Source organism: Styela clava, chromosome 8 (genome assembly GCF_964204865.1).
Source record: "Styela clava chromosome 8, kaStyClav1.hap1.2, whole genome shotgun sequence".
Classification (NCBI taxonomy): domain Eukaryota; kingdom Metazoa; phylum Chordata; class Ascidiacea; order Stolidobranchia; family Styelidae; genus Styela; species Styela clava.
The window spans coordinates 3,602,960-3,624,255 of NC_135257.1; the positions used below are offsets into that span (position 1 = coordinate 3,602,960).

At 34.9% G+C, this 21,296-nt stretch overlaps 2 protein-coding genes across 4 annotated transcripts; one reads left to right on the plus strand and one right to left on the minus strand.

Annotated features, from left to right (window-relative positions):
* The first annotated feature begins 1,290 nt into the window (after positions 1 to 1,290).
* On the plus strand, positions 1,291 to 6,620 carry LOC120346783 (DNA (cytosine-5)-methyltransferase 1-like). The gene has a single exon (XM_039416604.2). It carries the CDS (start codon positions 1,341 to 1,343, stop codon positions 5,439 to 5,441), a length of 4,101 nt encoding a protein of 1,366 aa, XP_039272538.2. The 5' UTR covers positions 1,291 to 1,340; the 3' UTR covers positions 5,442 to 6,620.
* Positions 6,621 to 8,289: 1,669 nt separating this feature from the next.
* On the minus strand, positions 8,290 to 19,391 carry LOC120346797 (uncharacterized). 3 transcript variants are annotated; one of them, XM_039416622.2, is made up of 11 exons: positions 19,145 to 19,391; positions 18,370 to 18,425; positions 18,076 to 18,102; positions 15,829 to 15,882; positions 15,238 to 15,457; positions 14,799 to 14,949; positions 14,033 to 14,180; positions 10,981 to 11,121; positions 10,140 to 10,240; positions 9,817 to 9,924; positions 8,290 to 8,536 (listed from the first exon to the last, which is right to left on the minus strand). In XM_039416622.2, the coding sequence occupies exons 1-11, from the start codon at positions 19,279 to 19,281 to the stop codon at positions 8,375 to 8,377; spliced, it is 1,305 nt and encodes a 434-aa protein (XP_039272556.2). In that variant the 5' UTR covers positions 19,282 to 19,391; the 3' UTR covers positions 8,290 to 8,374. The 3 variants fall into 3 exon arrangements, with proteins under 3 accessions (XP_039272556.2, XP_039272557.2, XP_039272560.2); XM_039416623.2 differs by lacking the exon at positions 18,076 to 18,102 and having other exon boundaries at positions 19,145 to 19,390; XM_039416626.2 differs by lacking the exons at positions 18,076 to 18,102; positions 18,370 to 18,425; positions 19,145 to 19,391 and adding exons at positions 15,625 to 15,695; positions 16,023 to 16,175.
* Positions 19,392 to 21,296: the final 1,905 nt, after the last annotated feature.

Below are 21,296 nucleotides of genomic sequence, written 5' to 3' on the forward strand. Positions count from 1 at the left end.
AGCTAGATAACCTCTGCAGAGTTCTTTCACCTATGTTTTTTTTTATTTCATTTTGTTAATAATGTATGTTTGAGTTACGCATGATGATGAATAAATAATATTACTACCAGTATACCACTTCCCAACTTGACTATCAAAAGGAAATTTCTAGGTTGGTGATATTAATTACAACTACTGATATTCAGATTTATCATAAATTTATTATTTATACTCTGTCGTTATTTTCTTCTATGCATTAACTTTGCTGTTTACAAGCAAATCTTGTGAAATGGTCGATGGCAAATATTGGATTGTCCTATTATATACAGAAGTAAAGAAAAAAAATTTTATTCAATATTTTTTTTATATATTACCTCAAATTCAATATGAAAATTGCTCTATTGTTGCACAATGCTGAGTGAAGAATTGAGCAAATCCTGTTATCAGTTAGTTTTTTGGTTTTTGCTAGTTGCGGCTAAAACAATCAAAGTACAGACGTAAAGGCTGTAGGGCACAGTTCTCTGATTTCGAAATGTCCAGACATTTGGTTTAAAAAAACAAACAATCTATTTGCCATCGTGATCCTAGCGAAATTGCGGCGAAATATTTTACCCACAAATCCCAGCGGTGTTCACTTCAAAAATCTGACATTAAAGTGCCATTACCGCGACATATAGAAATATACATTGCTGAGAATCAGAGTGTATTCAAGAAATTCAATTTCGATTTTCTAAAAGATCTCTTATTAGGAGTAGAAATATTTTTATTGTACATTAAAGTATATTAAATTTACTTGTCTTTAGAATTTAAAAAATAATACGCATCCACATTAGTTCAAAAGATAAAAGGGCGTTTCGACGTATTAATCTGCGATTCTCTAAAATATCCCACATTAGGAGTAGAAATATTTTTATTGTACATTAAAGTAGAATAAATTTACTTGTCTTTATAATTTAGAAAATAACAAGTTTTCTGGCTGACTGTATGTTAAAACTTGTAACAGTATAAAAATATTTTTCCCAGTATGCATTCATGCAGTGAAGATGTGTTTGTTTTTTGCATCATATTGGTCAGTTAATAGAAATAAAGCTGTGCTCATGTTCTATATATGTTATGGTCCATAGTCAATTTGTAAATTCGGGAATTTTACATTATTATTGATAGGAAAATTTAGGCTACATTCTACCACATACGAACAAACAGGTTGGTATATTGGCGTAAGTTTAGCTTAGTATATCTTCATGCATCTGCTATTTATATTGTGCTCTTCTTGGTCATTATGGTTTTAAATTCTGTTACACTCTTAGTTTTACAGTTTAGGTCTTATTGTGTTATTGCACTCAGTATTAAAATTTTGAAGAATGCTGAAAAGTTCAACCCAAAATGATGAGAAAAAACACAAAAAGGCTTGTATTCAACCTACCATTGCTGATATGTTCAAGAGGAAAGCAAAACGAAAAGCATCTGAAGAAGATAAAGAAAATGGTCCAAATGATAATTCATTCAACGATGAGGTCGTAAATAACACCTCAGATATGAAACGACTGAAGACAAGTATTGAAAATAATGTAATATGTGAGAATGGAACTACTGAATTGAAATCACACAAAGAAACAGAATTACAAAAAGACAAAATCGTTGGGGAAATTTTGCAAAAAAAGACACCAAATACAATGAAATGTAAATATTGCAGACAGTTACTTGACGAAGTTGAAATGTTTGAAGGTGACACACCAGATGCGAGTGAAGAATTCATTGCTCTCACTCACGAATCATTGGCACTGTTTGTGGGCAATGAAGAGACTGGCCGTCCTCAGCACAAGATCACTAATTTCAGTGTTTATGACAAGAATACACATTTGTGTCCGTTTGATGCTGGTTTGATTGAGAAAAATGTTGAGCTATTTTTCAGTGGTGTTATCAAACCTGTATATATTGAAGATGCAGGTGTTGAAAATGGAGTGCTTGGAACCAGGTTGGGACCGATCAATGAGTGGTGGACTGCAGGTTTTGATGGTGGTGAAGCAGCTCTCGTTGGATTTTCAACTGCATTTGCTGATTATTATTTGATGGAGGCTAGTGCTTCTTATTCTAAGCTATGGAATAGCATGCAAGAGAAAATTTATATGAGTAAAATCGTTATTGAGTTCCTTACTGATACAATTGAGGCAGTGTATGAGGATTTAGTAAATCGTATCCAGACTTGTGTTCCACCTGCCAACTTAAATATCACTCATTTTACAGAGGACAGTCTCCTACGCCATGCACAATTTGTTGTTGAACAAGTAGATTCTTTTGATGGATCCAGGGAAGAAGATGAAGATTCATTACTATCTCATCCATGCATGCGTGACCTTGTCCATCTAGCTGGTGTTACCCTGGGTAAACGTAAAGCAGTACGAAAGCGTATTATCAAAGACAAAAAGGCTGTAAAAGCTTCATCAACAAAAGCTACAACAACGCCTCTTGTGGCCTTCATGACAGAGTCGTTTTTTCAAGGAACAGTTGAGACAAAAGTCAGTGCACCACGACGAAAACGATGTGGTGCTTGTGAACGATGCTTATTGCCAGATTGTGGAAATTGTAATGCTTGTAAAGATATGGTGAAATTTGGTGGAAAGGGAATCGCCAAACAATCTTGTGTGGAAAGAAAATGTCAAGAAATGATATATGATGTAGACAAGGGTTCAGAAACTGAAGAAGAAAAAGATGTAATTGTTGAAAAATTACCAAAAAGTCCGAAATCGAAGGGTCTACGAAAATCAAAAAATCTTCACAAGTGGGTTGGTGATCCCTATGTCCCATTTGGGACTGAAACTTCCAATAAAATATATTATGGCACTGCCAAAATTAATGAAGATGAAATAACTCTTGGTGATTGTGTCTCTGTACTTCCTCAGGATCAAAGTAAACATCTTTTCATTGGTAAGATTATTCAAATGTGGGAGGAACCTGACAAAACAAAAATGATTCATATTGATTGGTACATTCGTGCTACCGAATCAATTCTAGGCGAGGTTGCAGATAAAGGAGAATTATTTTTAATTGACGATTGTGAAGACACAAAACTTGAGTTTGTGAATAGTAAGGTAAATGTTGAAATGAAAAGCACTCCTGAGAATTGGTTTACGCTTGGAGGTGAAATTCCTGAAAAGCATAACTGCGATGGAATCAGCGATTTCTTCTGTCAGAAATGGTATGATTCTGATATTGCTCGATTTGAGGACCCCCCGATCTCTTCATGCAAAGAGGGGGAATGTGAATCATGTGCCAGACTCAATGCTAAAGATGAAGCTGGTGTTCCAAAAGCAATTGATGAAATAGAACGGACCGAAAAGAAAGTTGTTTACAATAAAGTACAATATGATGGAGTGAGCTATTCTGTTGGTGATTCTGTATATCTTCCAGTGGAGGCATATGGATTCGATTTCGTTCAGCCAAACAATAATGAAGAAAAGCCAAAAAAGAACAAGAAAATAGACTTTGAAAAATACCCTGAATATTATCGCAAATCTACAAAACACATCAAGGGGAGTAATGAAAACGTCCCTGAGCCTTTTCGGGTTGCAAGAATAGTATCAATATTTTCTAATATGAAGACAAATGGCAATCCAAGTGATCAAGTCAAAATTCAAGTTAGAAAGTTTTATCGGTCTGAAAACACACATAAAGGTATCAGCGGTAGCTACTCTGCTGATTTAAATCTTCTCTTCTGGTCTAGTGAAAAGACTATCGTGAACTTCACTGAAGTTCAAGGTAAATGTAGAGTTGAACATGAGTTAGACCTGAAATCAAGTATCGTAGAATACACAGCTGGTGGTTCTGACAGATTTTATTTCAGTGAATCATATGATGCAGATGACAAGTCATTTGATGATCCACCACTGTCTGCAAGACGCATTGGACAATCAACAGGAAAGAAAACAAATGTTAAAGTTCATGCTAAAAAGATTAAAGTTACTGATGAAAAAGAGAAGATTGATGATGAATGTGAATCAAAACACAGTTTTAAAAAATTGCGTACATTGGATGTATTTGCTGGTTGTGGTGGCCTCTCGGAAGGTTTTCACCAAGCGGGTATTGCAGAATCTTGCTATGCTGTTGAGCTTTGGGATCCAGCTGCTCAGGCATATCGTTTGAATAATCCCGGTGCTACTGTTTTTACAGAAGATTGTAATGTCCTTCTTCGACGTATCATGGATGGGGAAGAAAAAAATTCATGCGGGCAAACTCTTCCACGAAAAGGGGATGTGGAACTTTTGTGTGGTGGTCCACCTTGTCAAGGATTCAGTGGAATGAATAGGTTCAACTCAAGAGAATATTCTCGTTTCAAGAATTCTCTAGTCGTATCTTACTTGTCGTACTGTGATTATCTTCGCCCAAAGTTTTTCTTGCTTGAAAATGTGCGCAATTTTGTTTCTTTTAAAAATTGTATGGTGTTAAAATTGACTCTGGCTTGTCTAGTGAGAATGGGTTATCAATGCACGTTCGGAGTGTTGCAAGCTGGTCACTATGGTGTTGCTCAGACAAGACGACGAGCAATCATTCTTGCTGCAGCACCAGGAGAAAAACTACCTCTGTATCCTGAGCCTCTACATGGATTTTCGCTGAAAAGTGGATCTTTGACTGCACAGGTTGATGATAAACGTTACATGAATAACATCACACGTCTTAGCTCTGCACCTTTTCGAACTATCACAGTACGAGATGCGATGTCTGATTTGCCGAAAATTCCAAACGGATACTCTAAATTGGAAAGGCAGTATGATTCAGAACCATTGAGTGACTTTCAACGAAAAATTCGTGGCACAAGCTACCAGCCTATTCTACGGGATCATATATGTAAAGAGATGAGTCCACTTGTCGCAGCTAGAATGTCTTATATTCCTCATGCACCTGGTTCAGATTGGAGAGATCTTCCAAACATAACTGTAAAATTCGCAGATGGAACCACCTCCAAGTTATTAAGATACACTCATAATGATAAGAAGCAAGGCAAAGGCCCAAATGGTGCATTAAGAGGTGTTTGTCAATGTGCGACGGGACAGTCCTGTGATCCTATGGATCGTCAGTTCAATACACTGATACCTTGGTGTCTTCCCCACACTGGCAATCGTCATAACCATTGGGCAGGTTTGTATGGTCGTCTTGACTGGGATGGATTTTTCAGCACTACTGTTACTAACCCTGAACCTATGGGTAAACAAGGGCGGGTTTTGCACCCTGAGCAACACCGCGTTGTCAGTGTTCGTGAATGTGCTCGTTCTCAAGGGTTTCCTGACACATATCGATTTTTTGGCACAGTCTTGGACAAGCATAGAGAAGTGGGGAATGCTGTCCCTCCTCCAATGGCAAAGGCTATCGGGTTGGAAATCAAAAAATGCCTCCAGTGGAAAGTGGAACAAGGAGTGAAAGTTAAACCAGAGCCAGAAATAAAACAAGAAAAAATTGATAACATATAGACTTGATTCTCTGTTATGGACTTCGATTTTGGCAACATACCGTTGTATCATATGTCAAGCTCATTGAATGCTATTAAAATTTCAGAAAAGAATTATAAGACTTTGTTAATGTGTGTTGCTATTGATTTCCAAGTTGTTAACAACGGTAGAGCTGGATAAATTAAGTTATAATTCAATGTCGCTACACTCAGGAACAAATTTAGATCAAACATTTTCATGTGTATATTTCAAAATTCTGAATGATGAATGATATCTAATGTACTTTCATCTTAATATGTAATATGCCAACTTAGTTTTTCATTATATCAATATATGAAATTACAATTGTGCACTCATTTTTGAATGTATTTCAGAAAAAATTTTGACTTGTGTTGTATGTGGTACAGTTTAGGTTGTTCCAACTTTTTGGACGGACTTTTATATTATAATTTTCTAAGTCATGTTCCTTGCACTCTTTTATACAAGGATTTTCTGCTCAATTACACTGCCGATATTTCTTGTAATACAATTACTCAATATGTGCAGATTTCAATGTCTTAATATTTTGTATATGTTGTCAAGTGCAACTAAATTTGAACTTCTGCATGTGTATTTTTTGATAGTTTCACAAAGTGAATCGTTCATGAAGTATATAATAAATGTAAACTTATATTATTTACACAAAATGAAACAAACGTATACATTAACCTTTTGCATATGTATTCTTTACAATTCAAGTTGATCTTTGTATGTATTCTGTCGGATAATGTGGTTTATATGTAAAGAAGACATGACAACTTTGATAGGATCTGAATCATTTCATTGAGAAACGATCATTAACTTTAAGGTGTTTGCTCTTGGTTAATTTGTGCAATAAATTCAAGCCTCATTTCATATCTTGAATGCTGAATGAGTGTGGAACCCTGGCTTTGGTTCCACCTTTCATACACACACATATTTCCGAAATTTCAATGCATTGATTACATATTATTTGATTAAACTTGATATAATTAAGTTTCCATCTGGATTGAGTATCATTGTTTACAAATTGTTAATTATAACCTCGGATCATGCACTTGACTTAGTAGAATTTCATAAGTACCAAGTTTTGTATAAAGATTGGTTCCCACCTTGTGTTTTTTTTTTTGTTTAAATTGTTAACAGTTTGTCTAAATAAACATGTTTCATACCAATGCTTGATCCTAACTATTTTTTCTGTTTGTTATCTGTTTGTTAAAGTGCAGCAATAACTCCGTACATTGAAGATGAACATATATCTTATGAAAGCATGTTAAGCGGATACCTGCAACTAGGTAGGTAATGTAATTGAGTGTTGAAGATCTCTTCAACTTAGAAGAAAAATTTAGGAGTAAAAAAATTCTAGCAGACGAATGTAGCACGAGTCGTGTTTCATCCATACCATTATGTCATCCAAATAAATATAGTACGATGTTTACAGAAAAAATATTTTGACCATCCAGCTATTAAGCGGAGTGATTGTCGCATGTTCATATTAGATTTGGCCGGTCATGTTTCTGGGGGTACAATTATCTGTTGAAATTATATCTGGCTTTACGTTGAGATAACAAAAAGTCGACGTGAGTCTCAGGACCAAAAATCCGTTTCATTTAAATCAGAGGTTCCCAAACTTATTTGGCCGTGGGCCAAAATTTCAAGGCCAGTAAAGGGAAGTGGCCAGAAGAGCGCGACGTAACGGCTGGGGTTCAGGGCGCGTTAAAAAATAGGCTGCAAGATTAATTTTAGATAAAACCAGTATCGCAGTTTGTATAATAGTTAGGTGATAGAATACCCGAGGAATAACAAGCACTACTTTCAACAAGGATTTGCAACTGATTGCGACTAATGAAGTGACTTGCTCATCTTTTTTTCCTTGTGAAAAACATGCAACAGCGAGAGGACAAGAGTGGCGGAATACAATGTTCTCATATGTCATGGAATGTGTCCCGTGGGTTATAAAACAGCAAAATTAGTCCAATAAGACTCGGAGAAAATTTAAAAATAATAGTGATAATCTTATAGCGATTTTTTCCACTTCTGTGTGCTGAAAATCATGTATCGGTCTGTCCATCAGTTTCGGAGCTTGTATTCAATAAAAAACATGCCAAAAATTTAATCATGTGAGTGAGGCTTCGGTAATGATACCATTATACCATAATGCTATTCTTCATATTTGTAGAAATATAGATATTTCATTTCCATCAATTTCTTTTTTCAATTTATAAATGACCCCAAAAAATTTTGATGATTTGAACTGGGTGGTGAAACATCGTCATGGAAAAACGTAGCAATTAGATCTCATTGTCACTGGCAAAATATTATTTAATTTTTCTTCCTATCTTTTTTTTCGGATATAATATTTATGTAGGATACAAATATTATATACCTTGTGTTTTAGATCGTGTATAGCTTGTACGCGTAACAACTTTCAAGATCATCCGTAATTCAGCGTTTTATGTAGAAACGAATGTTTTAGTGTTTACTCCGCATAACTCAAACTGTAAGTCTCAATATACAATCCTATAAAATTGAACAAAAGAATGGAAGGCGTTGCAACACGATGTAATTAGTAAATGTTGTACAAACAGAGTAAATCCTGTTAGCCAATTTGTGTAAACGTTCTTAAACTAACCATTGAATCCCAGGCCGAAGCCCCTACATGAATTCCACTTTAGTCCCCTTGTGACATATACCTGATCAATTTTTTGTGCAAAGAAAGCGATACTAATAAAGTTTTTACAATTTTTACATTTACTAAACATCATAGAAGCTCAGAGGCACAAAGCCAGAGTTTTAACATAGGAATGTGGTGAGCGTGCAAATCAACGTAACACTTTGTTTTGGATTCAACCAGCTAGAAAAGCTTGCTTCAAAGTGTACATCGTCGGTGTCGAATGCCCAGTTAGAAATATTCATCTTGGCACATATTTACAAAATCATCGACAACCGCAGTATTCCGAAACCATGTTGTCAACATAAGAACTCATCAGAGAACCCCGTTCATCTAGTTTCACGTAGTGGAATCTTCTGAAAGATATCGGCACGCAGCATACAGTTGGAGTAGGATTTGTAGAGCCCCTTCGTTTGTACCGTCTTTCCTGGATACGTAATAGTACAGTGTGAATTCAAAAACCAAATACAGAATGACACAGAAAACAAAATTTACAAATTTCTTGATCACTTATACAAAAAATAATAATTCAATTTTGTTTGCGTATGATTATACCCAAAAGTTTCAGAAAGCTAGTAGTTGTGTTCTCTCCAGAATGTGTTCCAATTACCTCCTGCCATTTCAGACAGACTTGCATCCGTTGCGCAAAACTGTCAATCACTCACTTGTTTTTGTTTTTTTGCTGAAGCGTATTTTCCGCTGTAAGAACATGACATTTACTGGGGAGCATCACCTCCGAAATCTTACACAGACCGTTACACTCAGTAAAGTGCACGACACGGGTAATCATTTTTAAACATAGCGTAAATACACATATTAGTTTGAGAAAGAAAATAAAAGAGCTCAACCCGTGAATGTGGAACGTTACGTGACGGTGCCGAATAAATTCTAGATATCACTTGGACAGTGTAGATGTAGAGTGTAGGTAGAGGGATTGCTCGAGATGACCAGTGATTCCAGCATGACAAAGAGACTTGCACATCAAATCACGCCCTTGAGAGAGAGATTTATAGAAAGGCCTATCAGCATGCAGCAGTGACCTGTAGTGGGTACCTTATTCATCGGACAAACCCCCACATTTATTCTATAAGGGTATTCGAAGGACAGTGTTATCAGAACATTTGGTGAACTCGATGCTACAATTGCAGCAAAAATCAGAAAAATTCTCAGAGGAGTGTGTGCGAGTGATGGACAATTTTGAAAAATGGATGCAGGTCTGTCTCTAACGCCGAAGACGACATTTGGAATATATTCTAGAAAGAACATAACTATTGTGCAAATCGTCCTAGACTTCTGAAACTTTTGGGTACAATCATGCACAGACTGAAGTTCAAGTGCAGACAAAATTAATTGATTTACTTCATATTCGTGCAAGTAATTAGGAAATTTATGAGATTCCGTTTTTTGGGATCCTATACTTTATTTCATCTAATGCCAACATAAATAATAGGCTTATGGTTAATGGGTGAAATTATCAAAAAGCTCATAATTTTCAGATAAATATTTGTTGTGATTTTGTTTTGAATATCACCTCGATATCCTCACAACTATTTATGGCTTTTGGCAATTATTGTTTCGATTGAATTAGATTTTTTTGATTTAACTTAAAAATGTTTATATATACTTAATACTTATATCGTATCATTTTCCTGAATTTTGCGCAGCCAATAAAATCTATTATTGAAAATACGTATGGAATCTGCTCACCGATTGCATGCTCAATGCGTGATTTGTTGCGTTGAGATCCATGAAAAAAACTTGTTTGCAACTCCCGACACATTCTCCAAGGTCAAACTCTAGCGGCCTTACCACAACCTGATTAAAAGTCGCCAATATTATTAGATTAGCAGGCACTAGTTTCTGGATGTTATGTCTACGAAGCCAAAACAAAAAAAGCCACGCCTATACCTCAAGCCGTGATACTTTACCTCAAGTCATGTAATACTGGCGAATGCATTTTTAGCAAGACGTGATTAGTACTACTTTAATTTTAAACCCATTGAAATGTTGCGCAATTTAATTAAATTTACCTGGTTTATCCTGTAGTTGACAAAAAAATGTTCCCGGTGGCAATTTTCTTCTTTTCCTGCTATCGACCGTTTGTGCCTATCGTGAATCGGATCAATCCGTCCTGTCATAGCCATATGTATTGAAATGAATATCACCAAACTTTAAAAACTATAATATGACTGATCAGTACAAGTATTATTATACAATATGATTCTGATTAAATTACAATTATAAATATTACAATTATATTTCAACTTTTTTTTTTGAGTTGTAATTTTACATGATATATATTCAAATTAAGAAATAATTGCCTAAGGCAATGCCGTGGTGGCACACGTCATTTGCTTTATATATTCCCAAATTCAGCAACTTTAAAGCTTTTATCAAATGCCCAGATTAGGTTCACGTGGCAGAAACACAAAGATTGAAATGTTATTATACCATGGGCGGAGTTATCATACCAAGTGCACATAGCAGCACGTATAAAACTTTTGTTTGTGCTGCTGGTTATAACGCAAATATTTAATTCGTAACATGCCTTGGGTCCGTATTTTGAAATCAAAACTTCTCATCGGCATAATAGGCAAAGGTATTGTAAGCGTGATACCACATAGGCATTAAATTCCGACGGTGCATGCCAGTACACCCGTATATCTTCCACTTGGTTTCATTAACTTCTTAGATCTTATCTCAATTTGTAAAATGTATTTTACATCAAAGGTAGCCTACTCGTTTAAACTTGCAACCGCTTCACAATTCATAAACGTGTTACCGCAGATACCACAAGTAGATTAGTCAAATACGTCATATGTTCCTTCCCTAAGGCTCATTTTTATTTATTTTTTTGACCTATATTCCCACCTCTTTTCTCGGAGCGATCAATGAGTCCAGTTGGTAGCGGCAAAATGTCTGTTTTGCTTTCCAAGTGGAAAACTATTGCTGAAACTTGTATTTCGACGTCAAATTCACTTTCATGGTATGTAACATTTCGTTGAAGACCACCTGTTCAAAACCATGAAATTTTAATTACAGGCAATGTGTTCATATATAACAACATTTATTTCATTTTATACTACAATTAGACAATCGTTGTTGATTCAAAAGCGATTGATATACGATGAGATCTAACGCCTAATTATGAAACCATTGTAAACATAAAAATAAGTGACAGCCTTACATCTCCCGTCGGAATTTTCGAAACGAATGTATTGAACCTGAGCATAATCATTAAGATCTGATGTTTATTTATGTCTGCGCTGCGGTATAATAAATTCCGTATTAATACAGAAATTTCGTGCCCAACGTCGACGCAGAAATTGGGATAAGCGTATTCAAAAAGATTACACAACGGAGGTCACTGCAAATTCCAAATTTATCGTGGGAGTTTCGGTCGTTAACTTACAAAATTATTCCTAATTATTTCCTGTTTCTACATTGCTGTTTTATCATCACTTTGAAAATTGTCAATTTGTCGACAAGGAAGTATATTTGAATTATTTAGAATGGAATGCTTGAAATATTTTTTATCAATTATTCTATCGAAAGCAAAAAGGGAGTACGAGACATAGTGTCTATACTATGTACTAGGTCTAGGTCGGTTGAAGGCATTTCCAGCGAAATAGTCATGCCATGTTATGATGTCACTTTCTTAACCAACTTTCCGCGAAACGCCATTGGGTCAATTATTATTGCTTCTTACATTTTATCCCATTTTGGAGTAACAGGTAATAGTGTTAAGATAAATAAATTCACTAAAATGGGGGAGGACTCGTCTTCTGGCGCAGATGTCATTCCCAACCAAAGGAATCACGCATTCCGCCACCCCGCCTCTCATTTGATAAATCGACCGGATTGTTTTCTACTAGATCTTCAGTTTACTGTTACAATTAAGTCAATAGTTTAACGCAAAATCTAATCGGTAGAAGAGTGGCAGAATGCTTTCAATCAATCCTGTTCAATGTGAATGGTATATATTGGTGCGATAATCATTCAGCATTATAGTGCAAAACTTTTCCAAGCACGACTTGTGTGTAGGCTATTTGTTAACAAGCTAGAATTAAACCGGCCTACGAGTAAATGTAGTAGAAATATGCCTCGAACCTGCTCTGAAATATAGTTTGAATAAATATAAATAGACCAAATAATTGTTCCCAGCGGACCGACAACAGAATATATAAAAGAATGAAACTTAAAATAATATCCCGTGTTTATGTGACATACTTTTGGCAAAGAATATGCATCTTCAATGAAAAATCACAAAGCACACACACAGAAAAAAACGAGAATGATCAATAAACTTCAACATGCACTCGTATGAACGGTGAGCATAGGCACATGATTTGACAACATTTGAACGCGTGCAACGATGACGTTTTTAGAGCGAGTGATCATTTATGTACAAGGTTTTAAATAAATGTTTCATATAACTGCGTTTGATTGCTTAATCATCTGGTAGAGGGTGGTGGAAATAGAGCAAATGACATCTGTGTTAAATCACCAAGCATGATATATAGATATAGAGCGGGATAACCAAACTCTTCCTAACAACGCAATAAATATATTACGGTGATTCTAAAAGTATATTTTCATACTTCTCGTAATTTCGAAAAACGTGACAATAATACCATTATTATAATATAGGGTCTCATAATACACTAAAATGGCATCGGCTGAATAATAACGGAACGCAAACAGAGTTGATAGACGTGGTAGATTGTGAGGAATCATATAGGATATACTTCGAGCAATGGTAAGAATGCTTCTAAATATGTATAAATTCAATTGATTTCGATTTAATTCAACAGTTTTAAAATGTTTATCAGCTTTCGGTAAAACGAAACGTACAAGTTTCGGCTTACGGAAGAATATGTTCGACTTATTATTTTCCTTGTGAAACAAATGCCCCCTCAAAATGATGAGCACATTTCTGATAGTATTTTAATACGAGTTAGGACAGATAGCCATTTATAACGTTTTGAAACCCCACAAGAGTTTCTCGAGCACTATTGCATGTGCTCACTATGAGGCGATAAACGCCACCAAGGGGAAACTTAACGAAAGTTAAACGACGGCAGTGTGAAACTAAGCTGTTGCGTATTCCGGTTTGCCAGTAAAGCTCATTTTGTTATTTGTAACATTACTGTAAAAGGAAGTATTTAAAAGTTTTCAGATACCACATACCCAAAGCAGCCAACTTTTTAATAATAGCTGACGCGAAATGACGTCACTTAAAAATTAGCATTATTTATTATAAGATAAGTTTTGGCAATGTTTATAATAATTTAAATAATATTATTTTTATGGGACAAATAATCCTAATTGAAATTATGAAATTTGGATTAGGAATAAGTGAAATTATTCATAACTATAATCTTTAAATGTTTATGAGTAAAATGAAAGCTCAAAGAAAATAAATCATGGAATCGCATTCTACACTATTTTCCGAATTGTATATAAATCTTGATTTTAATTGAACCAAAATTAAAGGATTTCTGCGGTCGTATGCACCTATGGTAAAACTGTTATAAGAATATGTCTGGATATTTACATCGCTCACGAATGGATTCACGAATGGCTACGAGCGGTTTACGTATTTATGCAGTCTGTTCAAGCTCACGAAAAATATCCTAAGCAACGAAATATCCCCTTGCAAATATACAAATAACATGGAATTTCGATTAGCGACAAACACGAAACCGTAACGCCGCGGAAAAAAAAATTGTTTTTTCATTAATCCCATATATAATATATTTATATTCGGTTATGTTTTGCTACAACGAAAATAAGTAGCAAAGAAAGTTATGAGTGTAGACCTAGAGATAAGTAGACGTTCATATCTAAGAATTTACATGTTGATGGCTCGTTTGTGGTTTTTGCAGTATTGGTGACGCAATGACACTAATGTACTTATTACCTTGCAGAATTTGTTTTTGCGGCAATACTTCGACGTCAAACTCAATCTCATCATTTTCCCGCATAAACCAATCTGAGACGATTCTTCTGCCATTTTCATTCAAACCAACCACAAAGTAACGTTTTCGTCCTCCCGACGGGCAAGTGGCCTGAATATTTCAACAAGCCAATTAGATACAATCTTGATCTTCATCCCACAGTCATATTACTAGTCAAATGTTATGTAAAGCTTACGAAGCTTGCGGGCAACATATTATTTTGTCGAAGTGCTATCAATTTATAATTAGCCTACTGAAAATGATAAGCGCCAAGAATATCTAGAAAATAATATTCCGATGACTACTGAATGTACATGAAATAAATCTGATTGTGCAAATATTATAAGAATTAAATTTTGGTCCGAACATCAGATAAAGTCGTTGGGTGCAGAATTACTCTTATCCTCTAATCTTATATTTTTTTGTACATTTGCACTCTGAACTATGCTACTATGCTTTTCTGCAAAAAAATATTTGTGAAATTTTATTATCGTAGACTTGGTTTCCAGTCATTTATAAATGTCATACATCGCCGTGGGAAATTTTAAATGTGTAAAGTTCCATCCCTTATAGTACATTGTTCCCAATGTCGATAACAAAATCGTAGCAATGGCATAGGCAGATAATATGAAATAGATCGTACTCCTATTTTGATTTATGATCTGTTGAAATAATATTATAATCTTGTGTTTCACAACCAATGGAATAATGTGTTTATCTCATTTGTACCTGAACACTTTGATGAATGATAACCTTATCATTAAAGCTCGAGGTTGGTGAGAAATATAGAGTGACTTTGTACCTCCCATATGTTTCAATATCCGCTCTCCCAGAGCGAGAAATAACGAGATCAATGTCATGTATATCTTCACGAAAATATCTGAAAAATAATTACAAGTGAAAAAAAAAAAATTCCAGGCATGGCTATCATTTGAAATATATAGATTTAACAACGACAGTATTTCTTATTAAACTCATCTAAAGTAAGTAAGACGAAATCTCTTATGATCTGAAACTTAACAAAATCAATTCTGTTATGTCGAATTTATCATGAATCTTCCCACAAAATTGCTGTGTACGATAAAAATGTGATTTTTATTTTTTGCAAAGATAAGTTGCAAAAAGCAATATAATTTTGTCCATAATATTGTGTTTTAATATTGTATACCTTCGTGCTAGATGATGTGTGGGGAAGCGAGCAGTTGTCCTTGTACCATTTGTTTTTTGCCACGCTGAGGATCGGATGTGCATCTCGTATCTTCTCTTGCCTAAAAAAGCTTTCCAAGTTTTTCGCACTGACTTGAAAATGTTACTGCAGCTTCCAATGTCCAATATAGCTTTCTTCACTTCTGCCGTAGTTTTTTTGCTGTTTTGATAATCATTCAAAGCTGAACAAGTAATACAGATATATTAGTTGTTGACGTATTGCATTGTCACAAAGGCCCACGACAAGTGTAACTCGATATAACAAGTACTCAAAACCTCGCCCAGTTACAAATTCGGATAAGGATTTATTAAAATATTTATTTTTTACCTGGTGTGGTATGTTAAGTACCTGGAATTGTGAGCGGTATATTCGTGTCACATAGACGGTGAGCGCCCCACTGAACAGTGTGATAAGTGCACCTATAATTGATACTGAAGGAGTTAGACTTGATAGACATAGTAACCTTGAACCAGCAGGTGTTGTCTGTAAACATTCGATATACTATGGGAGTGAACGTCATTTTCACGCTCCAAATATTCGTTATAAACTCACCACATATATACTCATTGGCTTCCGTGATATTGGCTTCTACTTCTACAATGCTTCCTACAACAAAAATGAAGCTTGATTGAATCACAATTAATTATAAATAATGTTCGAAGAATTATTCTCATTTGTACCATTTATTTAAAATATTATAGATAGATTTACATGGTCACTCCAGAATAATGACAGATTCTACCTACCAGATATTACTACCTCGTCATTATGGAAACAATAGACAGATAGAGGCGAACTAACATTGTTTTGATTGATTCTACATTTTATATATTTGCTGGACTTTCGAGAGCTTTTAATATGACTTCCTAAATTCTTAAAAGATCAAGAATGAGTATGTATATTTTTCTCCTAACAAGTGGCAAGAACATAAAGATAAAAAAGTCATTACAATTTCAAAAACACACTTTGCAAAATATTAATATAAAAACCCAAAAACTTTAATATGTACTTTTAATCAGATGTTGATTGTTATATATCTCCAGAATTTCTGAGCTTTCATGAACATGACACAGACTGCGGATAACGCAAATATAAAACGTTTTTCATGCTGTTTCAATGTAACGCGTGCGTTTCAGGGACATGTGCGTTGCGGCCACTTCGCGGATATAATCATTGGTTAATTGCGAATTTATAACGACAGGAATTCCCTATCTGACACAATATATACATTATTGCTACTTTACATAATTACAACTTCAAGTAAATTTTATAGATTGAAATGATAAAATTGGTGGCGTTCTCTAATGTAAATATGTCCTGAAATAATAACAATATTCAAACAGCATTTTGATATTACCACACTTGAACGAAATAATTAAAATCCACGCTGTACATGTGGTTAGAAAACCTATACATCACAACATTACACTATGGCATGCTAAATAAACAATTTTTTAAATTAACATTGATCATATCTTTGTCACGTATATATCTTTAAGTCTATCTTTATTTCAAACCATCTGTATTCTACTTAATACTTAAGCTGAATAAACTCCCAGTTGTATGACTTCCATAATCTTTGCAATGTCGATTCGTCATTTTTATTTCAAAAAATGAGGCTGACAATTATTTGACTTTTAATAAATTTTGCCGAGAAACAAATAATGATGAAGCATGTTTTATACTACCACGAAATGGTCAAAGTCAATTGATATATCGTGTCATTATTTTATATATATATATTATCATAAATATTATAACGGACTGCGTTCTTCTGAACCTTCGAACCCACCATGATTCAGGCCCTTTTACAAACTCCATTTTTCATATAACATATTATACTTTTCCTTGTCGGCATATCTACCATCAGCAGGTGCGACATGGGGCTTTGGTGGTAGAATTACTGTAGCGGGCGCAAACGAGTCCGTAATTTAATTAATAAAATATAATATATATATTTAGAGGGACGTACCTAGATTCGGATTCGAGTAGAATCCACGCATTCTTTGGACTCATATTCGATTTCGAGTCCACGTCATTTTTACCGAATCCTCAATCAATTCTGATTTTACTTACTGACGCTCCTATTATGTACTTTAACCTCTATGAAACTCAGTTCATACCACATCTAGTTAAACTCCGAGATTTGATTAAAAAACACGCATAGTATATGTAATGTAAACCTTCTATACATTATGAAACTTTATAAAATAACGACTACGGTTATCCAGATAAAATACCGCAAGTTTAAAACTATTCGCCACTTATTACTGTATTACGTGCGATGTTGCCGGCGCCCGAACTCTGATCAACACCTACAAAATTACATCTTTCCTTTATCAACAAAAGTCGTACAAAGCAAAAATAATCACCAACTTCAAGCACGATAACTTTAAAATGAGTGATTTTAGATTACTAACATAAACTACTGAAGTGCTAACAGATGTATCCCGCATTTTTTTCACGGGTTGCATGTGTCTACTTTTTGCGCAATCAAGTGACTTAATAAGTCTACGGCTTAACCTACAACCCTATCTGCTGATCTGCAATTTCGAGGACTAGTCAAAATTTTGTTTTGTCATTTGACTTTCAAAATTTCGACGCTTTTTTGCTTCAGACGGTCTCGTAACGGCGATATCACAATACTGCAATATCATCTGGGCTAAGTAGCCGATCAGAAATAACGCAAGACTGTCAGACTGCACGCGGGAAAGCCAGTTTACAATTAAGGCGAACATTATTGCCTGCCAATCGCACCATTCTGCCAAGTTTGAGCATGCAAGCAAACACCGTTTGTACCTGATACTTTGTGTTTGCAGTAATTGTCTAAATAAAAAGTTTCAGTTTATTTAACAAAAAAATAATCCTTTTGAACAGTAGACCGCTTAATCCTGTAATCAAAGAAGTTTGTGCCAAGAAGGGCCATGTACGAAAAAATAGTTTATTGCAAGGCAAAATATTGGGTCTGACATATTAGAACTAGAATACATACAGACATACACTGCACCTACGTTATTGACTTACCACAGCCACAATTTGATCAATCAAGAACGTAAAAGATTCATTTTGTTAAAATTGAAGTTGTGTACTCACGTTTGCTTCTATCAGTTCGTAGTAAACTTTTAACATGACGACAACGATGTCCCGACCTGAAAGTAGATATGTTTCTATTTTCTTTATTAAATACATATCTGATTATAGCAGTATATCTGTATACTCTGATACTGGTATATCAGTATATATAGAGTTGAAAAATAACCCAAGAAATTATATATTTATTCATTACCGTATATTTGATTTTGTGAATCCAAGATATTGTTCAATGTACCACCATCTGACCATGGCCAATTAATAAAATGATATATTTCTGTATTTATTAAAAAAATCTTTCGCGTAGTTTAGTGCATGTATTTTCTATTTGAACAAACAGAGAAATAGCCAGTTTACGATACGACAAGGTATGTTGATTTTACAGGCAATATTTCCCAATTTAGCAAAGCAGCAATATCAATTTAGTTGCCTTCTAAACATGATAGATAACTAGACAGTGTGAAAAATTTAAAAGTTGCACCTACGATTGAAATCGTTCACTCAAATGATACTATCTCTACGCGCCTAATACAGGGAGAGCAGAATACGTTCTGGAATAATTTATTCTTCACCAATCCTGAACTAGGTCACGATCGCCATGGTTAAAATGTTCTCTGCGTGACTCATAATTTGTGTTTGTCTTTTAAAAGCACAATCTTTCATGCTATTGAACGTCCTTCCTATTGCATTATTTGCAACATGGCAGAGTTCAAAAACTGAATATATATTCTTATTCAGAGAAAGAACAAGAATAGAATTTCTTGATTTAAATACTCACTCTTTTAGAAGGCAGTTGGTTAAAGTAGTTTCCTCTTCATGACTTGGCGCAAAATCACCTTTACAAATTATTACATAGCAGGCCAAAACGATTAAACATAACTCCGACATTTTCTTTGTCTTACGCATCATGTTCATTCGCAAATGCCGAGAGCAGATGACTTGAAGTTGGTTTTATAGCAATCACAAATCGAAACTTTCTCTCAAGCTTTTACCATCGATAGATCTGCCCAGCTAAAATATTTACAAAAATAACAGAAACATACCCACGTGCGCAATTAAACCAGCTTAAACTCGACGAAGATTTATGCTGCAATTGTAATAAATTTGTTTGCCTTCGGCGCGGTTAAAAATACCACGGTTTGTAATATCTATAATCTGAAAAGTTGCATATATCTGAACGAATGGGCAACTAAGCAATGAGTTGATTAAATTCGTTTCAATTACTGAATATATATATTAAGGTTCATCCCAATTCCAAACGGGATCGCACAGTGAAATGTGGCCGTAAATGAGCTCACTTGATAAACTAAAAGAGAGATGTTATACGGAAAACTGTCACTCACTAGCCGTTGTTATCTGCGATTGACAGATAACTAAAATACGTGAGGAGATTAAGTAATGAAAAGTAAAAGTGATATTATTTGTCGCAACAGGTGTATATTGTTTTCGGTTTTATAAATTGTATATTTTATTACATATACAATATGGTGATGATAATTTTCATATATTCGCTTGTCGTTTTATATACTGCATTTCATTTCATTTCAACCGGCAGAGAGAACTCACATTAGGACAGGGTAGGATTTTACATATTTATCCCGGGGGAGAGGAAAGTGGTAAGGCGGCTTACTCATATGGCGAACCACGGCCTCTCGTCCGGTTACCAGTCCAGGTCGGGTATGGCATTAGTTAGCCAGTTATTTGTTTTTTCGAAAGCATGGACTTGATGGTAGAGGAAGCCGTAACCGACCAGCGGTTACGTGAACCACCCTGCGGCGGCGAGGAGTCCAGCAATCCTCTCGCACATGATCATCCCCGCATTCACGCAAAACAAATTGAAAAACCATATCTGAACATTTCAAACTATGACTATGTTATAGAAATGGAAGGTTATTTATAGCTGGTGGTCTGTTATCGTTAAGCAAGGTGATCTGGGAATGATTTTAACCTAGACATTAAAGTCGCCCTAGAGAGAAATGCACGTAGAATTCAATAACAACATACCTGGTAATTCATCTTAAACGTAAATTTAGCAATGTTCGATATATATTTTGGTTCCCTACAGATACCATGGAAAGCGAAGGTGTTGACGACAAAGTATAAAATTGGAAGAAAAAGTAGATCTTTGGCGTTCATGGCTTACATAAATTCGACTTGATTATTTTAATATGTAAATTATCAGAAAATATAATTGATGACATCATTCGATTCTTTTTTATTCGAAAGAAATTTCATTGGCCACATCCTAGCCTGATTTCGTCGGACAAGTGCAGTGATGTGTTTTGCGATTTTATCTCGATTACTTTTGGGCTGTTTCAATAATAATGGTTTGTCCAGTTGGCAGCAGAACATTTTCAAAACCATAAAAATATGCAGTGTCAATAGATGTTTGGCAAAACAACCAGTAGTGCCTATAATAGTCATAATAAGTTCAATATCGCAGTTAAAACATCTGTTCAAATAGGAAGATATTTATTCTACCTGTTTTGAGACGCGTGTAGATATAAAAAATTGGAAGGCATTTCCAATAGAATCAGATTCAGATATTTATTTCCGTCGTGCATGAAATATCATACAAATAAACAGTAAGAATAATTCAATTAGGAGAAAAAAAATAACAGACGTACAATAATTCGATTGCAATAAACGGGGAGCCGCGCATAAACTATAAAGTTAACGTGTCAGCGACACCTAAATTGCTGTATACAGTAGCAGATGACGTCAAATAAACAGTATTGAAACATATTAGGACACGTAGTTGACCTAGGGATCGTTTTGTTATTATGTTGTTCTTTGACATAGAATTTTATTGTTATGAAAAAGTCGCTTTTCACTTTGATTACTGGACCGATTGTCTAAATGGGGAAAGATTAAATTTTTCTTTCGATTGTCTAGATTAGAAGGCTATTACTTTTATTTATTTCAAATAT

Bases quoted from the DNA above. Each gene is read 5' to 3' on its own strand.
- LOC120346783 (XM_039416604.2), top strand. From the start codon at position 1,341: ATGCTGAAAAGTTCAACCCAAAATGATGAGAAAAAACACAAAAAGGCT.
- LOC120346797 (XM_039416622.2), bottom strand. From the start codon at position 19,281: ATGAACATGATGCGTAAGACAAAGAAAATGTCGGAGTTATGTTTAATC. The intron at 15,458-15,828 runs GTGAGTTTATAA...TTACTTGTTCAG, and splicing joins AGCCAATGAGTATATATGTG to CTTTGAATGATTATCAAAAC. The intron at 10,241-10,980 runs GTGGGAATATAG...TGGCTATGACAG, and splicing joins TGATCGCTCCGAGAAAAGAG to GACGGATTGATCCGATTCAC.